Below are 20,956 nucleotides of genomic sequence, written 5' to 3' on the forward strand. Positions count from 1 at the left end.
TCAGAGAACGAAAACCCCCAAATTCTTCAAATAAATCTGTTCAAATATTTGGCTGACCTCTAATCTATGCAAGTATGGGATGACTCTAAGCAGTCAGTTAAAAGTCTAAACAACTGAACAGAGATTGGAATTACTGTCCATTATAGGAAGACAAAGTTTAGAGTTTGACTTCAGCCAAGCTAACTAACTGATAAAATATCAATGTTCTTAGGGTAAAATAATAGATTCTATATTATGGAAATTATACTATATTAAATATTAGCAAACAGAATCAAACATCATGTAAAAAAATCAAATGACCAAATTAAACTTATTTTATAATATAAGACTGATTCAATATTAGGAAATCTATTAACATAATGTACTATGCTAATAGAAAAAAAAACCCCTATGATTATCTCCAGAAATACTGGAAAATGCTTTGACAAAATTCCATACCCAATCATGACAAAAATATTCAAGAAAATTGCAATTAAACGGATTTTCTTAAAATGATAATACATACATACACACCATAGTCCTGAAAACAGTATCCTACTGAAGCAACACCAGAGGCATTGCCACTAAGATCACAAACAAAGCAAAAATGCCCAATATCTATTACTACTTTCCCCAATACTACTACCTATTAGAGGTAGCAGCTAACACAATTAGATAAGAGAAATCAATTAAAAGCATACAAGTTCCTACAGAAGAAGTATAATAACTATTTGCAGATGGTGTGCCAATATACCTGGAAAATTATAGACAATCAATGATAAAAGTAATTCAAACAATAAAAGAATTTAGAAAATAGGATAAAAACTATACAAAACAGCTTTCATATACTCAAATAACTATGTAGAAGACATAATAGAAAAAAAAGTAACCAATTAAAATAACAATAAAGATTAAGTAAGAATAACTTTAACAAGAAATGTATAAAACCTATGTGAGAAAAACTTAAAACTTCTGAAAACCTATAATGAGAAAACCTTTTGAAAATGCTTGAAAATCACAAAGACTAGATTAAATTCAAACATGTATCTATCTTTGGATAGATTGACACAAAATATAAAGATATCAATTCTAAGTTAAATTTCAATCCAATTCCAATTAATATCAACAAGCACTTTAACTTTCATATGGGCAAATATGCAAGAATCACCAAAAAAAAAAAAATACTGAAAAACTATGAGAAGGATGTGCCCTACCAGAGATTTAAACATACTATATGACCTTTCTGGTTAAAAGTATGGTACTGGCTCATGAATTGACAAAAAGAATAGCATATAAAATCGAAAGTACAGAAATAAACCTTATTATTTATGGGTATTTGGTATATGATGAAGATGGCATCTCAAATCACTAATTCAAAGATAAATCTTTTTATAAATGGGAGCCACTGGATAAAAGATAAAATTAGATCCAGACTTTATACTATGCACAAAATTAAATTCTAAATACATCAAGAATCTAAATGCAAATCTACAAATACTAGAAGAAAACATGAATGAATTCCTTTTTAAAATCAGTAGACAAAAGTTTTCTAACTATGACAATTCAAAGCCAAAAAAAAAAAAGACTGATAAAAAAATCAATAGAAAAAATTCTGCATGGCAAAAATAATGTAATAAAAGTCAAAAGACATTTTATACATTTTGAGAAAATTTTTCTAAATACATATAAAATAAACAGCTAAGAACTCTAATCAATTTAAGAAGAAGTTTCTTTTAAAGGAGAGGGAAAGGTACCTGGGTAGCCCAGTATGTTAAGTGTCTGACTCTTGATTTAGGCTCAGGTCATGATCTCAGGGTCTCTGAGATAGAGCCCTGTGACAGGCTCTGCAGTGACAGCATGAAACCTGCTTGGGATTCTCTTTCTGCCCCTCCCTTGTTCGTTCTTTATTAAAATAAATGATCATTTTTTTTAAAATAAAATAAAATAAAAAGGAGAGGGAAAAGAACAAACACAGTAGAAACAAGAAAAGACATAACCAGATAATTTATAGGATCCAAAAAAAATAATCCTGAAACACATGAAGAGTTATCCACCATCACTCACAATAGGAGAAATACACATTAAAACCATATTGAGATACAATTTTTCATCCATCAGACTGGTAAAATGAAAACTCTAACATAGGGTTCTGTTGGTGAGGTTGTGGGGTAATAGGTCAGTGAGAATGTAACCTGGTACAACCCTTCTGCAGGGCAATCTGGAATCTAATAACCCCACATGAACACTTACCTTTTGAAATCCCATGTCCAAGAATTTACTCCGAAGAAACATTACCAACAATATGAAAATACATATGCATGGGTAATTTATTGTGAATTTTTGTTAATGGCAAACTGAGACAATCAAAATGGGTTTTCTGACTCTCGTGTACTGAGTACTAAAAGGAAATGGTGGCCAGGTGCCAGATATACCAGTTTCCAATCAGAAAATTAACACTAATACAATGCTATCTCTTATCTATACACCTTATTCAAGTTTTACCAACTGTTCCACTTCTGTTCTTGTTCTAATCTAATCTAGAATAAGGTGGTACATCTAGTTGTCATGTCTCTTTATCTCCCTTTAATTAGAAAGAGTTCCTCAGTTTTTGTTTTTCATGACCTTGATATTTTTGAAGAGTACTAGCCAAATATTTTGTGTAGTGTCTCTCAATCTAGGTTTGTCTGACATTTCCTTACAATTAAATTTATGTTAGACATTTTTGATGTCTAACAGAAGTAATGCTGTGTCTTTCTTACTGTGTCATATGAGGAGATGGGTGATGTAGATTTTTCCTAATACTGATGTTAGTAATTTTGACCAATAAAGTTCTGGGCATTCATAAGAGGCATAATCACAGTGATAGTAGCCTTAGCATAATACAGAAGTACAAATAGCAATTAGAACAAAAAGAGAAACTAGATCTAGAACTTTGACAATTGGTTGGGGAGCTGCTGGAACCCTTTCCAGGTCAGAGGGGCTGCAAGTGTCACAGTTTATGTTCCCTCTCAACCTTGATAGCCCAGACAGAAGCAGGGTTCAGGTGCCCTAGTTGGCCTACCACTTCAATAAGCCCCAGACCCCTAGCCCAGCCATCCCACCAAGGTAGTACCAACCCCAGCCATCCCACCAAGTCATCCCACCAAGGTAGCACCAGTGTAGTGCCCACCAGAACACCCCTGGTCAGTACTCATGATAGCTCCAGCCACTGCAACAAGGTGGCACAGGCATAAAGTACTCCAGACCCAGGTCCACACTACTTTGGCTCCAGACAGTTTGCTAACACACCCCAGAAAAGAGCACTCCAGGACACCCTCACCCACACCCACCCTGTCAGGGCATCCCTTGTGTGAAGTGCCCCCGTGACACCCCAACTTATATCTTTCACTGTCCACCAAGGGCACCCTGTGGGTGGAAAGCCCCTAACAGCCCTGGCCCATGTTCACTTCAGCTTCAGCTATCCAGCCAGGCCATCCTCTTATGGGGAGCCCAGAGACTGCTCCAACCTTCACCAACTTCAGCGATAGCTCTCCTGCCAGAGCACCCTATCCACAGAGAGCTCTGGGACCACCAGGTCCAAGCCCACTTTAGTTCCAGCCATCCTATCAGGGCAGCTCAAACATGGAGTACCTGGGACTCCATGCCCATATCAGCCACAGATCCAGCCAGGTAGCCAAAGTTACTCAGCACAGACTACACAGGGAATGACATACACAATACCTTTCCTTTAAGTTTAGAAGTAGCTGTTCTACTCAATTCAAAGGAACAAACAGAAAGTCAAGCAAGATGGAGGAAATATACTCCAAACACAAGAACAAGACAAAACCTTAGAAAAAGAACTAAATGAAACCTAGAGAAACAGTATACTTGAAAAGGAGTTTGAAGTAATGATCTTAAAGATCTTCACAGGCTTGGAGACAACAGTGGAAAAACTCATTGAAAACTTCAAGAAAGAGTTAGAAAATATATGAAAGAACCAAAGTTGAAGAATATAGTAACTGATATGAAAAATACACCAGAGGGAATCAACAATAGATTAGGGGATGAGAAGAGATGATTAGCAATCTAAAAGACAAGGCAATAAAAAGCACTCAAGCTGAACAGCAAATAGAAAAAAAAATTTAATGAGGATAGGTTAAGCAATCTCCGGGATGACATCAAGAACAAATATTCATTTATAGGGGTCCTAGAAGAGAGAAGGTAGGAGGCAAAAAATTTATCTGAAGAAATAATAGCTGAAAATTTCCTTAACTTGAGGGAAGAAAATAAACATCTAGGTTTAGGAAGGACAGAGAATTCCAAACAAGATGAACTCAAGGAGTTCCACACCATGATGCATAATTAAAATGTCAAAGGTTAAAAATAAAGAGAAATTTTAAAAGGAGCAAGAGACAGAAAAAAATTACATATAAGGGAAACCACTTATGGCTATCAGCAGATTTTTCCCCAGAAATATTATAAGTCAAAAGAGAGTGACATGATATATTTAAGGAGCTGAAAAGAAAAAAACCTACAACGAAGAATATTCTCCATGGCCAGGTTATCCTTCACAACTGAAGGAGAGATTAAAAACCAAAAGTTAAAGGAGTTCATCATCACTAGGATGATGTTAAAAGCAAGAAATGTTAAAGGCACTTCTTTAAGTTCAAAAGAAAAGGCCATAATCAGAGCTAAGAAAATTATGAATAAAAAGATATGAAAATATATAGATAAAATGGGGGGTGTGAAAAATTTTCTTTTAGAATATATACAAATTTACGTAACTGACTTAATATAGACTGCTATATATTTAACATGTTATATATAAGCCTCATAGTAAAGAAAAAAACATCTATAATGGGTATACAAAAAATAAAGACAATCAACTTAACATGACAGAAAGTCATCAAAGGAAAGACAACAAAAGAAGAAAAACACAGTACTACAAAACAACCAGAAAACAATTAACAAGAGGGCAATAAGTAAATACTTATCAATAATTACTTTAGGTATAAAAATAGACCTAATGCTCCCATAAATTTATAGAATGGTGGAATAGATTAAAAAACAAGACCCATTTGTATGCTGCCTACAGAAGACTCATGTCACACCTAAAGACACACAGATTAAAAGTGAAAGGATGGGAAAAGATATTCTGTGCAAATAAAAGCAAAAAAAAAAAAAAAAGCGAGGGCAGCAATACTTATATCACACAAAACAGACTTTAAACAAAGGCTGTAATAAGAAACAAAGAACATTATATAATGATAATGGGATTAATCCAACAAGAGGATATAACATTTGTAAATATCTATGCACCCTACATTAAAGCAGAGACTCTTGTGCACTACTGGTGAGAATGTAAATTGGACCAAACACTGTAGAAAACAGCATGGAGGTTTCTCAAAAAATTAAAATAAAAATACCATACAATTCATTAATTCTATTACTGAATATTGACCCAAAGAAAATGAAAACACTAATTTGAAAAGATAGATGTACCTCTATGTTCACTGCAGCATTATTTACAACATCAGGGAATAGGAGCAACCGAAGTGTCCATGGATAGATAAAGGGATATAGATGTCATATGCATACATATCACATATCATGTATCATAAATATGTGACAGAATATTACTCAGCCATAAAAATGGATGAGATCTTGCTATTTCTGACAACATGGATAGACCTAGAGGGTATTATGCCATGTGAAATAAGTCAGACTGAGAAAAACAAATACCATATGATTTCCCCAAGATGTAGAATCTAAAGAAACAAAAAAAAAGCAGAAATAGACCCATAACTACAAGGAAGAAACTGATTGTTGCCAGAGGGGAGAGCCAGAGGGATAGGCAAAATGGTTGAAGGGGAGTGAGAGATAGAGGATTTCAATTATGGAATGATTAAATCACAGGCATAAAATGTACAGCATATGGGGAGAAGGGGCCAACATGATGGAGAAGTAGGGGGATCCTTAATAAAAATCATCAAGAAAGTTGGGATAGAAAGGAACATACTTAAATATCATAAAGCCCATATATGAAAAGCCCGGAGCTAATATCATCCTCAATGGGGAAAAACTGAGAGCTTTCCCACTGAGATCAGGAACTCAACAGGGATGTCCACTCTCACCACTGTTGCTTAACATAATGTCAGAAGTCCTAGAATCAGCAATTAGACAACAAAATGAAATAAAAGGCATCAAAACTGGCAAAGAAGAAGTCAAACTTTCACTTTTTGCAGACAACATGATATTCTACATGGAAAACCTGAAAGACTCCACCAAAAGACTGCTAAAACTGATACATGAATTCAGCAAAGTCGCAGGGTACAAAATCAGTGTACAGAAATAGGTTGCATTTCTATACACCAATATTGAAGCAACAGAAAGAGATTGCACCAAGAACCATAAAATACCTAGGAATAAACTTAACCAAAGATGTAAAGATCTGTATGCTGAAAACTATAGAAAGCTATGAAGAAAATTGAAGACGACACAAAGAAATGGAAAAACATTCCATGCTCATGGATTAGAAGAATAAATACTATTAAAATGTCAATACTACCCAAAGCAATCTACACATTCAATTCAATCCCAATAAAAATTGCACCAGCATTCTCAAAGCTAGAACAAACAATCCTAAAATTTGTATGGAACCACAAAAGACCCTGAATAACTAACGTAATATTGAAGAAGAAAACCAAAGTGGAAGGCATCACAATCCAAGACTTTAGCCTCTAGGCTCTACTACAAAGCTATAATCAAGACAGTATGATATGGGCACAAAAACAGACACACAGACCAATGGAATAGAGTACCCAGAATTGGACCCACAAATGTATAGCCAACTAACCTTTGACAAATCAGGAAAGAGTATCCAATGAAAAAAAGATAATCTGTTTAGCAAATGGTGCTAGGAGAACTGGACAGCAACATGTAGAAAAAGAAATTAGACCACTTTCTTACACCATACACAAAAATAAACTCAAAATGGATGAAAGACCTAAGTGTGAGATGGGAAACCCTCGAAGCCCTAGAGGAGAAAGCAAGAAACAACTTCATTGACCTCAGCTGCAGCAATTTCTTACTCAACACATCTCCAGAAGCAAGGGAAATAAAAGCAAAAATGAACTATTGGGACCTCATCAAGATAAAATGCTTCTGCACTGCAAAGGAAACAATCAACACAACTAATAGGCAACTGACAAAATGGGAAAAGATAGTTGCAAATAACATATCAGATAAAGGGCTAGTATCCAAAATCTAGAAGGAACTCACCAAACTCCACACCTGAAAAACAAATAAGCCAGTGAAGAAAGGTCAGAAGACATGAACAGACACTACTCCAAAGAAGACATCCAGATGGCTGACAGACACATGAAACGCTGCTCAATGTCACTCATCATCAGGGAAAAACAAATCAAAACCACACTGAGATACCACCTCATAATGGTCAGAGTGGCTAACATGAACAACTCAGAAAACTACAAATGCTGGTGAGGATGTGGAGAAACAGGAACTCTTACATTATTGGTGGGAAGGCAACTGGAGAACAGTGAGGAGGTTCCTCAAAAAGTTAATAACAGAACTCCCCTATGACCCAGCAATAGCACTGATAGGAATTTACCCAAGAGATACAGGAGTGCTGATGCATAGGGGCACATGTACCCCTATGTTTACAGCAGCACTTTCAACAATAGCCAAATTATGGAAAGAGTCTAAATGTCCATCAACTGATGAATGGATCAAGATGTGGTTTATATATATAATGGAATACTACTTAGCAATGAGAAAGAATGAAATCTGGCCATTTGCAGCAACATGCATGGAACTGAAGGGTATTATGCTAAGTGAAAATAGCCAGAAAAAGACAGGTATCATATTCTCACTCATATGTGGATCCTGAGAAACTTAATAGAAGACCATGGGGGAGGGGAAAGGGAAAAATAGCTACAAACAGAGGAGGGAGGCAAACCATAAAAGACTCTTTAATATTGAAAACAAACTAAGGTTGATGGGGAGTTGGGTAGAGGGGAAAGTAGGTGATAGGCACTGAGGAGGGCACTTGTTGGGATGAGCACTGGGTGTTGTATGAAAGCCAATTTGACAATAAATTATATTTTAAAAATGTATAGCATAGGGAATATAATCAATGGTATTTAATAGCATTTTATGGCAAAAGATAGTAGTCATACTTGTAGTGAGCAAAGCATAACATATGGACCTTTCAAATCACTATGTGTACACCTGAAACTAATGCACCATTGTGTGTCACCTATACTTCAATTTAAATATATGTGTGTATACACACACGTATGTATATGTACATACACACACACACACACACACACACACACACACAATGACAATAATTCTAGAGGAAAAAAGCAGTCTCATTTTCTTCCAGTGACACCAGGTATATCATGATACTATCTAAGAAAAAATATTTTAGTACAATTTTGTATTATTTATAAATAGACATAATTTTTATTCAATAACTAATGGTCAGGGGGACTTTCTTACCTTTTAAAGGGCACAGAATTTTTCAGAACAGTCTCCACCTCCACAATATTTGCTCTGGCAAGATCTGCCACAGTAAGATAGCCAGAAGTATAGAAGAACCTGGCTCGCTGTGCATTAAGTAAGGACACCCGGACCAGGTCACACAGCTCCCTCTGGATGCCAAATGTAAGACGCTTCTGAAATTGGGAAAGTAGTAGTTCCATGTTGTGCCACCCCAGGCGGTTGGAAAATACTGTAATCATCCCTAGAATAATCATAGAATATTTATTGAATTAAAAATTCTTGGGGCGCCTGGGTGGCTCAGTTGGTTGAGCGTCTGACTTCGCTCAGGTCATGATCTCTGGGTTCGTGGTTTCGAGTCCCACATCAGGCTCTGTGCTGACAGCTTGGAGCCTGGAGCCTGCTTCAGATTCTGTCTTTTTCTTTCTTTGCCCCTCCCCATTCATACTCTGTCTTTCTCTCAATCTCTCAAAAATAAACATAAAAAAATTTCTTTTAATTTTTTACAAACAATTCTCTATTTCTTTAGATACTTTTGATTTGCTGTATCTTTTATTTTGTTTTGTTTTGTTTTACCTGCATAATTGTAAAGTTTAAGAGGCACAAAGGCACAAAGTCTACGTTAACAAGAAAGCAGACACATGTTAAGGGCCCAGTTAATTGTTCAATAAATGGGTTAAACACATTAAACGTCATCTCATTTATTCTTAGTCATGAACTTGATATTTGAAAAAAACTGAGGCAGAGCATGTTAACACAAAATACACAAAAATCCCCCACTCTAGTTCATTCCTCTCTCTCATTCTATCTTCCCTCCCTTCTTTTTTTTAAGGAAGAGAGAACTCTCAAAACAAGTGAGGGACTCTTTCATCTAGAGAAAAATAAGAAAATAAGAGAGCTGATTTAAATATTAAAGTGCCGAAAAGAGTACAAAAAGTGAAGCTCCTATTGATATTTTCTTCAAGGAAAGGTTGCTCAGCTTGATAGTTATTCCCTCATGAAATAAAGCAGCCAGAAGAGCCAATGTCAAGTCATTAAGATAATCAAGCACTACATACAATTATGACTTTACATGATTCCCTCACTTTTAGAGAAGCCTAAAATAAAATGGAATATGAAAAAAAAATCTTAACTTGACTTCAAACCACAGTCTTAAATAAATGTGGAAACCTTTGTTTAACTGACCTGCATAAACAGCTGCTGACTGTTGCAAAGATTGAATCTGTCCACGACTGCATCCATATTTCTGATTAATCTCCTTTAAGGGAACTTCACTGATTAAATCTAATAGCACAAGACTGGTAAAAAACCTGGAAAGTAAATCACAAAAAGTGTATAAGAGATCACTTATGTCTACAATGAAAATATAACACATGCTGAGAATCAAAAAGGCAAGAGAAGATTTATACACTCTGAGAAGATTCCTAATAGGATATAGGATTAGTGGATGAAGACTGAGTTCAATGTTTGTCAAATTCTGACATAGCATATCAAGGAACTAATACCTATATAACAGAAAGATCTCCATATTTCAATATTGCTAAGTAATTGCAAGAAATAAGATTGGTTCAAGAAATGTAATGGCATAAAAATTTAAAAGAACATCTGATACACAGTTACATGATCTACTCATATTTCAAAAAAAATAGCATAATTTGCTAATGAAAACCAGTTTTGACTTGAAAGGTCATAGTGCCACAAATAATCCAAGTATATAAATCCTTACAATTTCACACTTGATTATGTTGTAAATGATATACTAGAGACCACCATTAAGAAAAATAATTTTATTAGATTTTAAAGAAGGTAAATGATTCAATTTCCCCATTTGAATCTTTTAATGGCTCTTCCCCCAAGCCATTATAATATCGTATTATAATAATGATACAAAGCATATCCTCACATGAAGCTACACTAAGTTGGCATTCTAATTCACATTTTCAAGTAAGAAAATATTTAAAAGTTTAAATACTTTAAAAGGTCTTCATCTATAATGGCTTCTAAAGTATAAGTATCAAGAGAGAAACTAAAATATCAATTCAGTAAATACAGGAAAGTGAAAATTTTTACCATACTCAGCCAAAAATTTGATTTTAATAATAATGAAAGTGACTACAATAAACATCTATTATATATCCAAAACTATGTTAAATACTGGATTGTCTAGGCTCCTTAATACTTACCTTTTATGGATGGCCATCTGGCGATGCTGTCTCTCAGTTCTGGCTACTACTTTTCCTTTCACACAGCGAGCCAAGAATGCTTCTTCAACTCCCACTAACTCTGCCACCCGTTTCATAGAAATTGGCAACTTCTCCCATAAACAGAAAAATCGATACCAATCAATAGTAGTCCAATCCTCAAACATAGGTGTAACCTAAAAGAAAGAGGTACCATTCATTAACTAAACTATTGCATTACAAAAGGAACAAAGCTATAAACGTAAACTTTATAATAAAAACAAAGGCCTCAGCATTTGGAAAAATGTCTAAATGTGATAATACTCATTTATACTGAAACTTCATTTATTTACAAACAACTCACAACCAAAAGAAAAGAGACCATTGAGCGTACAAACCAGATTGTACACCATCCAAGAACTTTAATCATAGACACTTTCTATATTCTTACATTAAGTACAATCTTAAGTATCTTCTATGATTTCCAAGAAAGAATCAAGAGAATAGAAAGAGGGGGGGAAGGAAAGGAGAAATCAATATTCACAAATGTTACAATATATTATCTAAAATATCCAGGGTTCAACAACAACAATAAAAACTATGAGACATGCAAAGAAACAGGAAAGTGTGCCACAAACACAAGGGGAAAAACATGCAAAAGAACTTTGAGAGGTTCCAGATGTTGGGAATACCAAAGACCTCAATGTATACAAATACAGTCAAAGTACAAAAGAAAACTATGCTAAATGAATTAAAGGAAGGTATGATGACAATGTTTCAGCAAGAAGAGAATAAGAGTAAAGGGAAAGAAATGATTTAAAAAAAGAGCTAAATGGAAATTCTGAAAGTAAAGAGTATAATAACTGAGGGATAATTTACTACAGAGCTCAACACTGGATGCAAGCTGTCAGAAGAAACAGCAAACATGAAAATATATCCATAGAGACTATGCAAATCTGAGAGGATAAAGAAGAAAAGGAGGAAAATTTAACAGACCTCAGAGAAATGTGAGAACTATGATGTGCAACAAGAGACTAAGTGAACTCCTGCGGGGAATAAGCTTAGGATTTCCCCAGGCTTACACCAATGGGTTCACAAGGCATAGAGAAGTACAAAGCCATAGTATGCTCACATCAGAGCTTGGGTAAACAAGATTAGGACCTCAGGATAGAGCAGGAAGGGGCAAAGGCCCTCAGGATAGGGGGGGTTCAAAGGCACCCAGAATAAAGAGGGGGCCAAAGGCCTCCAATATAAAGGTATATGAGGTAAGCAAGATTAGGCGTTCAGGGCAAAAAACACCCCCCAATTTAGTACTATAGCAGAAAGCTGCTTTCACAGAAAGAAAGGACCAAGTTAGGTAAACAAGTAAACTGGGCTATGGACGGCTGCTCTGTGCTGTGAGTGAAGCCGCCCAGAGTGGAGATGATTCATAAAAGAAAGGGTGTCTTATTAACCCTGAAGTTATTTGCCCTATCTGTCTCATTCCCTAGGCTAGCTAAGATAAACAGAGGAGGTACTTCATGTCCTCTGTACACTACCTTCCACCCAACTGCCCTGCACCAGGATTTTGTTTTGTATTAACCCAAACCTCTAACCCCAAATATCTTCAAGACCCCCTTTCCCTGACGTCCCCAAGTTAATGTTCACAGTTTCATTGTGTCTTTGTGCATGTCCATCACTATGTTTGTAAGCCTTCTGATCCTAATAAAAACAGGGCAAGGACCCTTATTCGGGGCTCTTGTCTCTTCCCAAAGACATTAGCCATCTCTCCTATTTTAATCCTGAGTTCACTCTCTTGCTGGTTGAGAGAAGACTTTAGACTTAGAGTCTACGACAAACTCCAAGTAAAATAAACAGAGAAATATCCAACCCAGATGCATCATAGTATAAATGTAAAAAAAAAAGAGAAAATCTTGAAAGCAGCAGCAGAAAAGCAATGTATCATATACAAGAGAAACCCAATAAGATTAAGAGCTGACTTCTTATCAAAAACAATGAAAGCTAGAATGCAATGAAATGATATATTCTAACAGCTGAAAGGAAAAAAAAAACCTGTCAAGCAAAAATATTACATAAAGGAAACTATCTTTCTAAAATAAAGGCATCATAAAGACATTTTCATATAAACAAAAACTAAAACAATTCTTTTCTAGCAAATTTGCCTTACAAAAAATACTAAAGAATATTCTTCAGGTTGGAAAAAAGTGACCCAAAACAGTATTTTAATTCCACACACAAAATACAAAAAGTGCCAATAAAAATAATTATGTAGATACTTATAAAGACAGTATTATTACATATTTCCTCTCCTTCCTTCTCCCTACTGATTTAAAAAGCAACTGTATAAAACAACATGTATGTAACATATAAAAATGCAATTTGACATTTACATTTGTCAATTGACAAATCTGACATTACAATTTGTCAATACATTTGACAATTACAGCCCAAAGGTTGACATGTCAGAGTTGTGAAAATAAAGAAAACCTCCCTTACCATGGAGCAAAGAAGCTCTGAAGGGGGAGCTGTTATGCCCATACCACTCATTGTAGTCTACATAACCAGCAGGAAGAAGGAAGAATTATTTCAACAAAGGAGAGCACTTTTCACATGGGAAATTTATCTCCTGTCTTTAAAAATAGGAAGGAAGAGCCCTCCTTGCTCTAGTGACAACATACTACCATTTGCAGCCAATCAGAAACCACCACAAACTCAAACTCTTGTTCTTCTCCAATAAACTTTTGCTTTAAACAAAACACTCCCTAATTTCCTCCTAAAGCAAAATAAGAGCTGACCTTCCCTTTGTCTTTTCAGACTTGCTTATGGTTCACCATAGCTTGCTTGTCCCAAACTATAATTCCTCTACTCTTCCTGAATAAATTCATTTTTTACTTAAATAAAATATCTCTTTGCTCTGTTTATATAGTAACTAAAAACCATAAGAATAAAGAAAAACACAAATCTTAATTTTAGGTCTTTTAAGGTAACAATAAATAGAAAATTTTTCTCTCCTCTCACCTTCTTTAAAGACATAAAATTGGGGTGCCTAGGTGGCCCAGTTGGTTAAGCATCCAACTCTTAGTTTTGGTTCATTGGTTGATTGGTTCAAGCCTGCATGGGGTTCTGCACTGAAAGTGTAGAGCTTGCTTGGGATTCTCTCTCACTCCCTCTTTCTCTGCCCTTCCTCTGCTTGCTCACTCTTTCTCTCTCTCAAAATAGGTAAACATTAAAACGGTATATAATTACATAAATAATTATAACTATCATTGGGTTTGTAACACATCTAAATGTACACGTATAACAGTAATAGTACATCAAAATAGCACCATACAAGAATAATGTTTCTATATCTCACAGGAATTAAGTTATTATAAATTTTAAGCTGTACGATAACTCCTTGAGTAACCGCTGGGAATAACTCAAAAAAACAAAAGAAAAATCAATTAAAGAAATTAAAGTGTTATACCAGAAAAATATTCAATTTAAAAAATCAGTAAAAGAAGTACACAGGAAATAAAAAGACACAAGATATATAGAAAATAAAAAGACATACCATAGATATTACCCCAACTATATTAATAATAACACTAAATGTGAATGGGTTAAATAATAAAAATTAACAAACTGAATTAAAAACCAGAATCCAACTATATGTTTTCTGTAGAAGACATAGATATGAAAATACAAAAAGGTCCAAAGTAAAAAGCAGAGAAAATATAAGGCAAACTACAACCATAATAAACTAGAGTGGCCATACTAATACCAGATAAAATAGACTGTTAAAAAACATTAATAAAAATGAAAGGATCAGGGCATCTGGGTGGCTCAGTCAGTTAAACATCTGAACTTGGCTCAGGTCATGATCTCAGTTTCGTGGGTTCAAGCTGTGCGGTGGGCTCTGTGCTGACAACTCAGAGCCTGGAGGCTGCCTCAGATTCTGTGTTTCTCTCTCTCTCTCTCTCTCTCTGTCCCTCCCCCACTCTCACTCTCTCTCTCAAAAATAAATATTAAACAACTTAAAAATAAAATAAAAGGGCTCATAGCAGCACTCTCAACAATAGCTAAAACATGGAAAGAGCCTAAGTGTCCATCAACGGACGAATGGATCCAGAAGATGTGGTTNCTATAATGATATAAGGATCAATCTATCAAGTATATCTAAACAACCATAAATACATACAGGGTCCTGAAATAAAGGAACAAAACTTGACAGAAATGAAAAGAGAAATTAAAAAATAATAGCTGAAGACTTAAATACCCTAACTTTCAACTCGATGGAACAACTAAGCAGAAGATCAACATAGTCTTCTAAGACTATATTCTAAATTAACTAGACCTAACAGACATTTGTAGAACTCCATCCAACAAGAGTACACATTGTTCTTGAACACACATAGAACATTCTCTAGGATAGACCACATGCAGGTAATAAAACAAGCCTCAATATAGGGGTGCCTGGCTGGCTCAGTCAGTGAAACATGCAACTCTTGATCTCAGGGTTGTGGATTCGAGTCCCATGTAGGGTACAGAGATTGCTTGAAAATAAAATCTTAAGAAATACAAACACACACACACACACACACACACACGAAATTACACAAAGTATGTTTCCCAAAAATGGAATAAAATTCAAAATAAATTTTAAAAAATGTTTGAGATTCATAATGTGGGAATTAAATAAGAAACTACTAAATGACAATGGGTCAGGGGAAAAAAATCACAATAGAAATTACAAAGTACCTTAAAATTAATGAATATAAAAAATGAAAACATACCAAACTTACAGGATGCAGTGAAAGTAGTACTTTGAGAGAAATATATAGTTATGAATGTCTATATTAAAAAAAATAAAGGTCTCAATACCTTAATCATCTACCTTTAGACAACTACAAATCAAAGAACAAAGTAAAGCCAAAATACGAAGGAAGAAAAGAATAAAGAGCAGAAGTTAATGAAATAGAGAGTCAAAAATGATTTAAAAAAATCAACTAAACAAAAATTGGTTCTGGTAAAAGGCAAACTTGAGGCATATAAAATTTTTTCAAGAGTTCATTTGAGCATACATTGATTTGACTTGGGTAGTGACAAACCAAAGGTGGTTAGAAGCCCTCCACTAACAGGGGGAGGAGCAAAGTTTTCATAGAGACAATGCTGAAGCAAAACAAAGTAATTATTTGATTGGTTATAGCTTAACCACTTGCCTTACTTGGGAAAGCCTCATTGGCTGTTTTGATTGGTTGTTCTCAAGTTTCAATTTCTTGGATTTAAGTGCACTGCCTCTGGCTTACGTTTTGGTTTGCTTATGTGAGCTACCAAGGCATTAGAGCCACCTCAGTCTAATGGCTGCCTTGTTTAAGTACTTTTTAACAGTGATTTGAAAAGATCAATGAAATTGAAAAACCTTACCTAGACTGATCCAGAAATGAAGAGAGAGTACTTAAATCATTAAAGTCAGTAATGAAGGAAGGGACAATACTAATGAATGTACAGAGAAAAAAGGGGAGAGGGGATTATTTAAAAAAATGTGAATTGAATACAAACAAATAGATAAGCTAGATCAAATGAACAAATTCCTGGAAAAACACAAAACTACTAAAGTTGATTCAGTAAAAAACAGGAAATATGAATAGATCTATAAGAAGTAAAGAGATTGAATTAGTAATAAATTTACTAATAAATTTAGTAATAAATTTCTCAAATCTGTATATAAGAAACATCAATTTTCAAAAATTGTTCCTCAAAACTGTACAAAGTCGTCTTGAGAAAAGAGAACTATAGACCAATATATCTAATAAGTATAATGCAATAATCATCAGTAAACAAAATCTAGCAACAGATAAATAGCATTATACAAATAACCAATTGGAATTTACCCAGAAAATCCAAGATTAACATCTGAAAATCAATTAATGTAGTAATACATTATAACAATAAAAGGGACAAAACCACTTGATGACCTCAACTGATGCAGAAAAAGCACTTGACAAAATCTAACACTCTTTCATGATAAAAACATTCAACAAGCTAGTAATAGCAAGGAACTTTCTCAACCTGATAAAAGCCATCTGTAAAATACCTACAACTGACATGAAGATTGATGGTGAAAGACTGAATACTTCTGCCCCAAGATAAGGACACAGGCAAAGATGTATGCAGTTGCTTTGCCTATTCCATATTTTATTGGAGATTCTAGCCAGGTCAACTACAGAAAAGAAAAAAGAAAAGAGAAAAGAAAGAAAAAGGAAGAAAGGGGGAAGGAAGAGAACAGAAGGGAAGAAGAAAGAGAAAGGAAGGAGGGAAGGAAGAAGGAAGGAAAAGATAGGAAAGAAAGAAAAGACATCCAGACTGAAAGGAAGAAGCAAAACTATATTTGCAGACGGCATGGTCTTGTACATAGAAAATCCTCAGCAATTCACAAAGGTACTGTTAGAATTAATAAACAAGCTTAATAGGTTACAGGATATAAGATCTATGTACAAAAACAGTTTTTTCTGTATACTTTAATAAATAATGTAAGTGTAATTAAGAAATAAATTCAATTTATAGTAGCATCAAAAAGAATCAAATGCTTAGGAATAAGCTTAACAACAACAAAACTTGTAGTTTGAAAACTGTAAAAATTGTTGAAAGATATTAATGAACTATCTAATGTACCAGATAATAGACTTAATACTGTTAAGATGAAAATCTTTCCCAAATGACCAATTGATTTTGTACAATCCCTATCAAAATACAGCTGGCTTCCTTGCAGAAATTGGAAAGATGATCCTAAAATTTATAAGGAAATGCAAGTGATTCAGAATGGTCAAAAAATTTTTCAAAGAAAGCAAATTTAAAGGGCTCACATTTCCTGATTTCAGAACTTACAACCAAACTACAGTGATCAAAACAGTACAACATCAGGGCACCTGGGTGGCTCAGTTGGTTAAATGTCTGGCTTTTGATTTTGACTTAGGTCATGATCAAGCCCCATGTCAGGCTGTGTGCTGACAGCACAAAGCCTGCTTGGGATTCTCTTTCCCTCTCTCTCTGCCCTTCCCCAACTCATGTGCTCTCTCTGTGCTCTCTCTCTCAAAATAAATAAACACTTCTTAAAAAGTACAGTATCAGCATGAGGATAAATATAGATGAAACAGATTTGAAAGCTCAGAAAGCCCATTTATGGTCAACTGATTTTTGACAAATGATACAGAGACACCTGGATATGCACATGCAAAGGAATGAAGTTAGATTCCCAACTTACATCAGTCACAAAAAACCAAGTGGATCATGTGGATCATATGTCTCAATGTAAGATAAAATTATAAAACTCAAGAAAACATGAGTACATCCTTGTGACACTGAGTTACACAGTTTATTTCCAGATATAATATAGCAAAAAATTTTTGATAAATTGATCAAAATTCACAGCTTCTGTGTTTCAGAAGTCATCAAGAACATGAAAAGATAACCCAAAGAATGGAAGAAAATATTTCCAAATCTTATGTCTGATAAGAGACATCTATAAATAGAACTACTTATAGATCTATTATATATCTATAAGTCTAGAATATATAAAGAACAGTTACCTCAATAATAAAAAATAGCAATAATTTAAATAATTTAAAATAGCAAATAAAAATAGCAAAGGATCTGAACAGTTTTCTAAGATACTCCTATGATCAATAAACACATAAAAATATCCTCAACATCTTTAGCCATTAGGGAAATGTAGTCTAAACTATAATGAAATAGCACTGGACATTCGTAAGGATATATTCAAAGAGAGAGGTAAAAACAAGCATTGGAGAAGATGTGAAGGATAGGAATTCATATACATTGCTAGTGGGAATCTAATACTGCAGATGCTTTTGAGGAGTTTGGAAAATCTCAAAATGTTAAAAATAAAGTTACCATATAATCCAGCAATTCTACTCCTAGGGATATGCCCAAGATAAACTGAAACATATGTCCATGCTAAAACTTGTACATGCATGTTCACAGCAGCATTATGAATAATAGCCAAAAAGCAAAAACATACCAAATGTCCATTAATTGATGAATAGATAGAAATGTAGTAGAGCCATACAATGGAATATTATTCTACAATATAAAGAACTTAAGAACTGATACATGCTTTATTGCAGCATTATTTACAAGAGTCAAGAAATGGAAGTACTCCAAGTGCTCATCAATAGATAATGTATAAAGAAGATATATTATATATACACAAAATGAAATATTACTTAGCCATAAAAAAGTATGAGATCTTGCCATCTGCAACAACATGGATGGACTTAGAGGGTATTATGCTAAGTGAAATACATCAGAGAAAGATAAATATCCTATGATTTCATTTATATCTGGAATCTTAAAAAAAAAAAAGCAAATGAATAAACAAAAGCTGGATTATATCTATAAAAACAGAGAACAAACTGATGGTTGCCAGATGAGAAAGGGGAGAGGGACAGGCAAAATGAGTGAAAGGGGAGTGGGAGACAGAGGCTTCCAGTTATGAAATAAGTCACAGTAACAAAAGGTACAGCATAAGGAATGTAATCAACGGTATTGTTGTAATAGAGTTGCATGGTGACAAATGGTAGCTACATTTGTGGTGAGCATAGCAAAACATACAGAGTTGTTGAATCACTATGTTCTATACCTGAAATTAATACAACATCATTTGTCAACTATACTCAAATTTTTAAAAAAATACAAAAATTGGGAATACATGTTATACTATGGATGAAACTTGAAAACATTATGCTAAGTGAAAGAAGCTAATCATAAAAGACCACATATTATAATTCCATTTATATGAAATTTCTAGAATATGAAAGTCTACAAAACAGAAGGCACACTATTGCATTAGTGGTTGCTTAGGACTAAGGGAGAATGAGGAGACTAGAAGAAATTTGGGAGTGACTGCTAATGCATACAGGGTTTCTTTCTAGGGTGATGAAAATGTTCCAGAATTAGATATTGGTGATAATTGTACTACTCTGTGAATATAGTAAAAAACACTGACTTATACTTTAAATGGTATGCTATATAAATCATATTGCACAAAGCTATTTTAAAAATATATCCTCAACTTCTGTATGAGAAAAATTTCAGAACATTCTTGGAGGCCCAAAAATAGACTTAAAGAAACAGAGAAACATCTCTTTTCATGAATAAGACCAATCAGCCTAAAAAAAAAGAGAAGGATGTCAGTTCTCCTATATGATAATATATAAATTTAACAATACCAATGAAAATACCAAGTTAATTCTAAGCATTACATTAAAAAGTAAGCAAGCAAGACTGTGTATGAACACTGAAAACGAGGAGCAATGAAGGAAACTAGCCCCATTAGATAAAACATACAAGAAAAGCTTTTCATTAAAACAGAGGAACTAGTGTACAAACTGGTAAAATTGGTCTGTTGTCAGATTGACAAATGACACAGAAATATATCTAACAACAAATGTAAGTTAAAAAGATCCAAATAAAAATGCAAATTAGTATATAAAAGATGGAGAAAAAAGTAAAGATAAAAACTAAAGAAATTTTTTCATTTGTTGTGTGTAAATAAACCTTTTAATAAATGAAGATGTGACTGCAGACTGCCACTATGAAAAAAAGGTAAAATTGAAAAACTATAGACAGAAGGTCTCCCCCTGCTGCTTATCTGTGGATTTCACTTTCCATGGTTTTAGTTACCCAAAGTTAACCGTGGTCCATAATAGATGATACATCATCAGAAGGTCAATAGTGGCTTCATGCTACATCATAATGTCGATATAGCATTCACCTCACTTCATCTCATTACATAGGCAATTTATCATCTCACATCATCCCAGGAAGGGTTTGTACAGTATTTTGAGAGAAAGATCACATCCACAAAAGTTTTATAACATTATAAAATTGTTCTATTTTGTTATGTTATTGTTATTAATCTCTTACTGTGCCTAATTTATAAATTAAACTTTATCATAGGTGTGTAGGTATGGGGAAAACATAATATACATAGGGTTCGGTACCATCTGGACTTCAGGCATCCACTGGTAGTCTTAGAATAGATCCCCAAAGGGGCGCCTGGGTGGCTCAGTCGATTGAGCGTCTGACTTCGGCTCAGGTCATGATCTCACAGTTCGTGGGTTCGAGCCCCGCATCGGGCTCTGTGCTGACTGCCAGCTCAGAGCCTGGAGCCGATTTCAGATTCTGTATCTCCCCCTCTCTCTCTGACCCTCCCTGCTCATGCTGTGTGTGTCTCTCTCTCTCAGAAAAAAAAAAAAAAGTAAAAAAAAAAAAAAGAACAACAACAACAA

The 20,956-nt window shown here is 34.5% G+C and overlaps 1 protein-coding gene across 1 annotated transcript in view; it reads right to left on the minus strand.

The window, feature by feature from the left end:
• POLQ (DNA polymerase theta) overlaps positions 1-20,956 on the minus strand; it is a 113,239-nt gene that overhangs the window by 53,180 nt on the left and 39,103 nt on the right. The window contains exons 13-15 of the mRNA XM_077767581.1: positions 10,668-10,861; positions 9,670-9,794; positions 8,485-8,728 (exon numbers count right to left, since the gene is read on the minus strand). Coding sequence (XP_077623707.1) covers positions 8,485-8,728; positions 9,670-9,794; positions 10,668-10,861 — 563 coding nt within the window. The remainder of the gene's footprint in view (positions 1-8,484; positions 8,729-9,669; positions 9,795-10,667; positions 10,862-20,956) is intronic.

Source organism: Crocuta crocuta, unplaced genomic scaffold (genome assembly GCF_008692635.1).
Source record: "Crocuta crocuta isolate KB4526 unplaced genomic scaffold, BGI_CrCroc_1.0 scaffold45, whole genome shotgun sequence".
In the NCBI taxonomy this organism is placed as follows: Eukaryota; Metazoa; Chordata; class Mammalia; order Carnivora; family Hyaenidae; genus Crocuta; species Crocuta crocuta.